General features: G+C 42.3%; 2 protein-coding genes across 2 annotated transcripts in view; both read right to left on the bottom strand.

Moving 5' to 3' along the window:
• Positions 1 to 9699, bottom strand: part of LOC112071532 (GTPase IMAP family member 8) — a 127447-nt gene that overhangs the window by 60725 nt on the left and 57023 nt on the right. The gene's annotated exons all lie outside the window — the stretch shown is intronic.
• Positions 4812 to 9699, bottom strand: part of LOC112071536 (sister chromatid cohesion protein PDS5 homolog B-like) — a 23726-nt gene continuing 18838 nt past the window's right edge. The window contains exon 5 of the mRNA XM_070439424.1: positions 4812 to 4877. Coding sequence (XP_070295525.1) covers positions 4812 to 4877 — 66 coding nt within the window. The remainder of the gene's footprint in view (positions 4878 to 9699) is intronic.

The raw sequence follows: 9699 nt of genomic DNA, 5'->3' as shown, positions 1-9699 counted from the left end.
AACAAAAAATGTTTTATTGTCACATACACCGGAGTGAAATGTGTTGTTTTACAGGGTCACCCACGTGGAGCAAATGAGAGTTTAGTGCCTTGCTCAAGGACACATTGACAGATGTTTCACCTTGACAGCTCAAGTTGCTGGCCCAACGCTCTAACCGCTAGGCTACCTGCCACCCTATCTTTGGTGTTAACTCTTCTACAGTCTACCATCTTATTCTTAATCTTTCTGTAACATCAAAACACTCCTTCCACACAATATGTTTATAGACCAACAACTGTTGGGTCTGGTCCACTATTACTAAATGTAATGATTTGGTCTGCATGTGAGAGGGGTGTTGAATACTGCAGTCATGTTGCATAGCTGGTAATGGACAGTATTTCAAACTATGCATTTTACAATCTTTAAATGCACTAAACTAAACTGTGCAGTTTTTTTCTGTTCTTAACAATGCCAAGAATCATATCTATCCAGGTTCATTACTCTGTAAAAACACAAGTCTATAATTTGGGGAGGCATGTATTATATATCAAAGTTGTTAAGGAAACCAGTTTGTCTACTTCGTATGCCTCACTCCTCCCATTTGTTGAACGTCAACAGTGAGATAGGTGGAAATGTAAGTCTCACTGCTTTGTTCACTTGAACAGAAATATGTAGACATCATGATATAAATGTAAGTCTCACTGTGCTTTGTTCATTTGTACAGAAATATGTAGACATCAGATATTGTTCCAAGATGGCGTAGCAGTCAGACTTACTTTGTCTTGTCCCGTGTATTTATATTTTATATATTTTTCTTCGCATATCTTTTTATATATTTTTTTTCGAAAAACTCAACTTCAAAACACTCTCCTGCAACCCGCCTCACCAAATGTGGTGCGGATCTGTTTTTCCCCAAAAGTATTATTCACCACGTATCCGAAATCCACAACAGAAGCTAGACAGAAGTTAGCCAGCTCACTAGCTAACGTTAGTATTCAGCTAACCTCGGCTAGCGGTCAAAATCTATCCTTTAGCTCGGAAAGCTATCGCCAGTTTTGTGCAACGCGACTCAGACCAGAGCATACCTGGACCAATTTTCTCTCCATATCCCTGGATTTCTACCGCAAGCTCTGGACATTTACATCTGGATCTTGCAGCTAGCTAGCTGCTATTCCCGAGGGACTATTGGCTTACGTCGGTCCCGGAGCAAGCACCAAATAGCCCTGAGCTAGCTCATGCTAGGCCCATCTTCCGGCCAGCTGAAGAGTTCCATCAGCCACTCCTGGGCTACAATCACCTATCCGGACCCATTTTACTGCCGATGCGGAGCCCCACCGGGCCTTCACGACTGGACTACCGACGTTATCTGCCCGAGGGAGTTATTCAACTGGCCCCTCCGTCGCGACGTAACCYGAACACCCATCTGCTAACTGCGGCCCACTAATTGTTAGCTGTCTTGAGCATATCGGCTGCTAGCTGAATAGGTCCATCGGACAATTTTCTTGGGCCACTATAACTAAAACTATTTGCCAATTGGATTGGTCCCCTCTACCACACGGAACCCCACTAATCTACAGACGGAAATGCACGAGGAGGCCAAAAACAGACTTCCTCCGTCTTCTGCTAGCTTGCTACCCATGGCCCGGCTAGCTGTCTGAATCGCCGTGTCCCAACCCACCTCAACAACTCACTGGACCCTCATGATCACTCGGCTAAGCATGACTCTCCTTAATGTCAATATGCCATGACTCTCCTTAATGTCAATATGCCTTGTCCATTGCTGTTCTGGTTAGTGTTTATTGGCATATTTCACTGTAGAGCCTCTAGCCCTGCTCAATATACCTTATCCAACACTTCAGTTCCACCACCCACACATGGGATGACATCACTTGGTTTCAATGATGTTTCTAGAGACAATATCTCTCTCATCATCACTCAATGGCTAGGTTTACCTCCACTGTATTCACATCCTATCATACCTTTGTCTGTACGTTATGCCTTGAATCTATTTTATCGCCCCCAGAAACCTGCTTATTTTACTCTCTGTTCCGGACGTCCTAGACGACCAATTCTTACAGCTTTTAGCCATACTCTTACCCTACTCCTCCTCTGTTCCTCTGGCGATATAGAGGTTAATCCAGGCCCTGCAGTGCCTAGCTCCACTCCTATTCCCCAGGCGCTCTCTTTTGATGACTTCTGTAACCGTAAAAGCCTTGGTTTCATGCATGTTACATTAGAAGCCTCCTCCCTAAGTTTGTTTTATTCACTGCTTTAGCACACTCTGCCAACCCGGATGTTCTAGCCGTGTCTGAATCCTGGCTTAGAAAGACCACCAAAAACTCTGAAATCTCCATCCCTAACTACAACATTTTCAACAAACATATTACCGACCATTTCGAATCCCACCGTACCTTCTCCGCTATGCAATCTGGTTTCAGAGCTGGTCATGGGTGCACCTCAGCCACGCTCAAGGTCCTAAACGATATCGTAACAGCCATCGATAAGAAACAATACTGTGCAGCCGTATTCATTGACCTGGCCAAGGCTTTCGACTCTGTCAATCACCACATCCTTATCGGCAGACTCAACAGCCTTGGTTTCTCAAATGATTGCCTCGCCTGGTTCACCAACTACTCCGATAGAGTTCAGTGTGTCAAATCGGAGGGCCTGTTGTCCGGGCCTCTTGCCGTCTCTATGGGGGTGCCACAGGGTTCAATTCTTGGGCCGACTCTCTTCTCTGTATACATCAATGATGTCGCTCTTGCTGCTGGTGAGCTCTGATCTACGCAGATGACACCATTCTGTATTCTTCTGGCCCTTCTTTGGACACTGTGTTATCTACCCTCCAGACGATCTTCAATGCCATACAACTCTCATTCCATGGCCTCCAACTGCTCTTAAATACAAGTAAAACTAAATGCATGCTCTTCAATTGATCGCTGCCTGCACCTGCCCGCCCGTCCAGCATCACTACTCTGGATGGTTCTGGCTTAGAATATGTGGACAACTACAAATACCTAGGTGTCTGGTTAGACTGTAAACTCTCTTTCCAGAATCACATCAAACAAAGTTAAATCTAGAATTGGCTTCCTATTYCGCAACAAAGCATCCTTCACTCATGCTGCCAAACATACCCTCGTATAACTGTCCATCATACCGATCCTCGACTTCGGCGATGTCATTTACAAAATATCCTCCAACACACTACTCAACAAATTGGATGCAGTCTATCACAGTGCCATCCGTTTTGTCACCAAAGCCCCATATACTACCCACCACTGTGACCTGTATGCTCTCGTTGGCTGGCCCTCGCTTCATACTCGTCGACAAACCCACTGGCTCCAGGTCATCTACAAGACCCTGCTAGGTAAAGTCCCGCCTTATCTCAGCTCCATGGAAGACAACAGTAAGCCAGTACTTTATTCACCATAGGCTTAGTGGAGAACAAGTTCTCATGAACAGCTGCAACCGCGCCAGATAAGCAAGCAGTTCGACACATACACAACACAGAGTTACAGCATTAAGAATAAAACTAAACACTAAACAGGTCAATAATACAGTAGAAAAAGTATATATAGACAGTGTGTGCAAATATAGGTAGTATAAGAGGTAGTAAGGAGAATAGGCATGGTGGCAAATGGAAGTAATTACAATATAGCAATTAAACCTGGAATGTAAGATGTGCAGAAGATGAATGGCAGTAGAAGATTAACTGGATGGATGCAAACGACAATCAATATAAAAAAATAAGTACAGTATGGGATGAGTAGTACTGGGCTATTCACAGATGGCTATTGTAACAGCTGCAGTGATCTGGTGAGCTGCTCCTGACAGCTGGTTGCTATAAAAGCTATGGGAGGGATAGGAGTCCTCCAGTCTTCAGTAGTTTGAGCAATTATTCAGTCAGATTGGCAAGCAAAGAACGGAAGAGTGAGCGGCCAAAGGAGAATGGCTGTGGGGGTACCATGAAATATACCTGCTGGAGCGCGTCTTACGCGTGGTCTCTATCTGACCAGCGAACAATAAAGCGAACTAACCTAGCAGGGTCTTGTAGAAACCTGACCAGTGTTTTGTCGAACGAGTATAAGCCGAGGCCATCCAACGAGACATACAGTCACAGCGTCGTAGGATATGGGCTTTGTGACAAAACGACACTTGTGTTAGACTGCACTCCAATTTGTTGAGTACGTGTTGAGGATATTTTAAAATGACACCCCGAAGTCGTATGATCGGTGAGATGGACAGTTATACAGATGTTTGGCAGCAATGAGTAGATGCTTGTTGCGAAATAAGGAAGCCAACTTCTAATTTAACTTGTTTGATTGATTCTTGGAAAGAGAGTGACAGTTCTAACCAACACCTAGGTTTTAGTGTCCACATATCAACCAAACATCCAGAGTAGTGATGCTGGACGGTCGGCAGTGCAGCAGCGACAATTGAAGAGCATGCATTAGTTTTACTTGTATTTAAAGAGCAGTTGAGCCATGGAATAGATTGTTATGCCACTTGAAGATCTCGGAGGTAGATAACACAGTGTCCAAAAAGAAGGCCAAAGAATACAGAATGTGTCATCTGCGTAAGATCAGAGCTCACCAGCAGCACGAGCACATCATTATATACAGAGAAAGAGTCGCCCAAGAATTGAACCCTTGCACCCCCATAGAGACGGCAAGAGCCCGACCACAGGCCCTCCATTTACACCACAACTCATCGGAGTAGTTGGTGAACCACAGGCGAGCAACATTTAAAACCAACTCTGTGAGTCTAGCCATAAGAGTGGTGATTACAGAGTCGAAAGCCTGCCAGCAATGATACGGCGCACAGTATGTTTCTTATCGGATGGGGACGTTACGCATATCGTTAGGACCTTGACGGGTCTGAGGGCACCAGAACCAGCTCTGGAAACCAATGCATACGAGAAGGTTACGTGGGATTCGAAATGTCCGTAAATGTTTTTGAAAATGTTGTAGAGGGATGGAGAATTCAGAGTTTTTGTTCTTTCTAACCAGATTCAGACACGGCATAGGAACATCCAGGGTTTGGCAGAGTTTGCTAAAAGCAGTGAATAAACAAACTAAGGGAGGAGGCTCTAATGTAACATGCATGAAACAACTTTACGGTGACAAAGTCATCAAAAAGAGAGCGCCTGGAATAGGAGCTGAGCTAGTGCACTGCAGGCCTGATTAACCTCTATATCGCCAGAGGAAAGAGGAGAGTAGTGTAAGATAGGCTAAAGCTGCTTAAAAATGGTCTTCTAGACTCCGGAACAGAGAGTAAAATAAGCAAGTTTCTGCGATAAAATAATTCCAAGGCATAACTACACGACAAATATATAGGAGTGAATACAGTGGAGTAACCTAGCCATGATGATATGAGAGAGATATTGTCCTAGAAACATCATTAAACCAATGATGTCATCCCATGTGTTGTGAACTGAAGTGTGGGAAAGTATAATTGAGCAGGCCTAGAGTCTCTACAGTAAATATTCCAATAAACACTAAACGCAGAACAGCAATGGACAGGCATATGCATTAAGGAGCATGGCATATTGACATTAAGAAGATTCATGCTTAGCCTATGATCAATGAGGTCCAGGAGTTGTTGAGTGGGTGACACGCGATTCAACACTAGCGCGGCCATGAGCAAAGCTAGCCAGAAGACGAGAAGTCTGTTTTTGCCTCCTCGTCATTTCCGTCTGAATATGGGTCCGGTAGAGGACCAATCCAATTTGGCAAATAGTTTTATTATAGGCCAAAGAAAAATGTCCGATGGAACCTATTCAGCTAGCGCCAGTGCTCAAACCAAGTAACATTAGTGGCGCAGTTAGCAGATGGGTTTCGTACCGCGACGAGGGCCAGTTGAATAACCCCTCGGCATATAACTCGTAGTCCAGTCTGAAGCCCGTGCTCCGCATTGCAGTAAGACGGTCCGACATGTATTGTTAGCCCAGGATGGCTATGGAAACTCTTCAGCTGCCGGAAAGATGGGCTAGCATGACTTAGCTCAGCTATTTGTGCTTGCCCGGGACCGACTAAAGCCAATAGTCCCTCGAATAGAGCGGTAGGCTAGCTGCAGATCCAATGTAAAAAGTCCAGAGCTTGTAGAAATCCAGGATATGGACGAGAAATTGTTCCAGTATGCTCTGTCTGAGTCCGTTCCACAAAACTGCGATAGCTTCCGAGCTTAAAGGATAGATTTTGACCGCTACGAGTTAGCTGAATTACTACTTAGCTAGTGAGCTGCTAACTTCGTCTAGCTTCTGTTGTGGGATTTCGGATACGTGGTGAATAATACTTTGGGAAAAAACAGATCCGCCCACCACATTTGTGAGGCGGTGCAGGAGAGTGTTGAAGTTGAGTTTTCGAAAAAAAATATATAAAAATATCGAAGAAAAATATAAAAATATAAATACACTGACAAGCAAATGTCTGACTGCTACCGCCATCTTGGAACAATATCTGATGTCTACATATTCTTACAATATGAACAAAGACACATAGACTTACATTAATCATGATGTCTACAGATTCTGTTCAACTAACAAAGCAGTGAGACTTACATTTCCACCTATCTCACTGTTACGTTCAACAATGGAGAGAGGCATACGAAGTAGACCAAACTTTTCCTTAACAACTTTATATATAATACTGCCTCCCCAAAATAGACTGTTTTACAGAGTAAGAACCTGGATAATATGATTCTTGCATATTTAAGAACAGAAAAAAACTGCCACAGTTTAGTTTAGTGCATTAAAGATTGTAAATGCATATTTGATAATACGTCCATACCGCTATCAAACATGACTGCAGTATTCAACACCACTCTCACATGCAGACCAAATCATTTACATTTATAATAGTGGACCAGACCCAATCAGTTGTGTCATAAAACATATTGTGTGAAGTGTTTGATTACAGAAATAAGAATAAGATGTAGACCTTTAGAAGAGTTAACACCAAAATAGGGGCAGGAGCTAGCGGTTAGAGCGTTGGGCCAGCAACTTGAGCTGTCAGTGAACATCTTCAAGTTCCTTGAGCAAGGCACTAAACTCTCATTGCTCCACGTGGGTGACCCTGCTAAAACAACACATCACTCCGGGTATGTGACAATAAAAAACATTTTGTGTTTGGTAACACCTCCTATGAATACCCTTTCATAAAACATTAAACACAAATTATTAACCCTATAGCTAGCATAATACAAATTTAAGTACAGTTTATGCAAACTGAATACCGCTCACAAACATTCGCAGTCAGAGATCATTATAACCAAGACTGTAAAATGCCATATGAACTAGATTAACTGCCTATATGAAATAGAGAATATTATGTACTACATCAAGGCTCATCTCTATTCTCTCCTCTCACACGTATCTGTCTTGTACACCTACACCATTTTCTTAAAAGGGTATTTAATATAGAGATGAATCATGATGAAGAGGGATTCATAGCGAAGATGCATTCCTACTACTGTGCATGTTCTAACGACTGCCCAATCAGAGCTCCTCCCATATAGAGAACAGAATGGAGCTGTAGTTCAGAATGCATAACCAGAAATATCTGCTTTTCTCTCTCTAAATGTTTTTCTAACGCCATCACACCCAACTCCTCCTAAACAACCCTGATAATCCCCTAAACAAAACCCTGATAATCCCCCTAACAACCCTGAAATCCCCCTAACAACCCTATAATCCTCCTAACAACCCTGTAATCCTCCTTAACCACCAACACCAACTGGTAGCTAGCATTCCAGAATTTTGGTCTAAAACTAAACTGCTTCACAACTTTCATGCAAATCACCTGGTATATTATAAAGCCTAGCGTCATAGAGAACCTAGCAATCTTGAGGCCCAACCAGGCATATCAGAAAGCAGTCCTTTAATCAGGTTCTCAAAGTTGGTTTACGGAACTGCAGTCCGCGCCTATATAAATATAATAATAAAATAAAAAGTTTATTTTACATTACAATTTTTATTGAATATTACTAACAACAATAAACATAATTTTGACCAATGGGTCTTGGGATAGTTTAGAGGTGTAATACAATACAATATTATAAATTTCCAATTTATGTTTAACACTGGCAACATGGCCTGGAGCTCACATGATATTGGACCACATGCTCCACAATTATAAATCTCTCACCTCAAAACATCTTTGCTTATCCCAAAATGTAAGCTTTAAACTGCCACAGTTTTCCCATCTCAAAGTATACAATTGTATAAAATTGCAGGATATTAGCTTTAAACTTGCAACACCAAAAAGTTCTCTCCAATCCAAGAGCCAACCCTTGAAAATGTCCTTCCAGGGGGGGCCCCTGTCACGTTTTTGTCCATTGGTGAAGGAGAGACCAAAATGCACGCGCTAGGTTTCAACAATTTAATAAACAAAGAGCACGAATACACGTGAACCCAACTATCAACAAAATAAACAAATGTTGAAAACCGAGACAACCCCGTATAATTCGATATGCCAGCACACAAACACAAGACAGGACATATAACAAATGTCAAGGTAGACCCACCCAAAAAAAATCCCAACACAAAACGGAAGCCTCCTCTCGCATATGTAAAATGAGTATTCTAACGAATCATCTTTCTCTAATCTTAGGTTGAACACGTAACGATTGAACCAACTTATCCAACAAGACTTAATTTAAATCCTTACGGAGAACTATCATATTAGTGGTCTGAAGCACAGAAAACACCGACAAAACTAAGCCAACACTATCTAACACTTTAAGAAGAAGAAGGAAATTCTCCTGAATATGCTCTCACAGCACTCTCCATACACTGAATTACTGGATCTTTACATGCTATTAGAACCAACATTCCATAGAAAGCAAAACAAGAACTATGTGAATAAAATAAAATGCGTACGTATAAAAAATTAGAGTGCAAATATCTGGCGATTGCTAGCTAGCTTAAACCCTTTCTAACTTAAGTCATATGACGCCAGGAGGAGGTGCTTGTTAAAGACGCGTGTATAAAAGTGAGAGGGTTGAGGATTTGCTATCACAAAAGAGGGGTTGAGGATGCGACCGCCGAGGGTAGGAGAAGCCCAGATGATGAGACCCGAGGGCGTGCTTTAGATAGGAGTGTGTTCAAGCGTTTGGAGAAGGAGCCTCAATGCTTTTAAAAGGAACCAGAGAACGCGGATAGCAACTGGAGTACTAGAAGGAAGATTAGTAAGCCTGTTAGAGGAGAAGTGCAATATTGGAATAGAATGTCATGAGAGTTACGGTGTACCACATTAACCACAGATGAGAAATCAAATAATTACATGACAGTATTGACAATACATACACATGTAAACAATGATATGTAAAGAGTGTGTGTTATGAAAGCAACTTTGAGAGGGGGGTATTTCAATATTGAATGAAAATGATAAGATAGGATGAACGGTTGGTATGGGAGTCGTCACAAGGGGAGGTAAGGAGAAGAGGGGGAGGTGAAGAAAGGATACAGAAGTAGGCCGAGGTGTGGTCCCTTTAGAATTTTAGCAGTTAGAAATTGTTCAAAACCAATAATGAATTTTGAAACCTGTTGTGTATCTAATTACCAAGGCTTTTATAGTTGTACAATGCCCTTAAAGTACCCTGTATGAGGAATATAGAACCACGAAGAGGAAAATGATCAGATAAATCACAATTACATGTGTTGGGGACGACGGCTCTCGAGATATTCAGACTTGCTATCTGCAAAGATTTTAAAGCCACGTA

Source organism: Salvelinus sp. IW2-2015, unplaced genomic scaffold (genome assembly GCF_002910315.2).
Source record: "Salvelinus sp. IW2-2015 unplaced genomic scaffold, ASM291031v2 Un_scaffold1633, whole genome shotgun sequence".
In the NCBI taxonomy this organism is placed as follows: domain Eukaryota; kingdom Metazoa; phylum Chordata; class Actinopteri; order Salmoniformes; family Salmonidae; genus Salvelinus; species Salvelinus sp. IW2-2015.
Note: the sequence above shows the minus strand (reverse complement) of the source record. Positions and strands in the feature narration are given on the sequence as shown.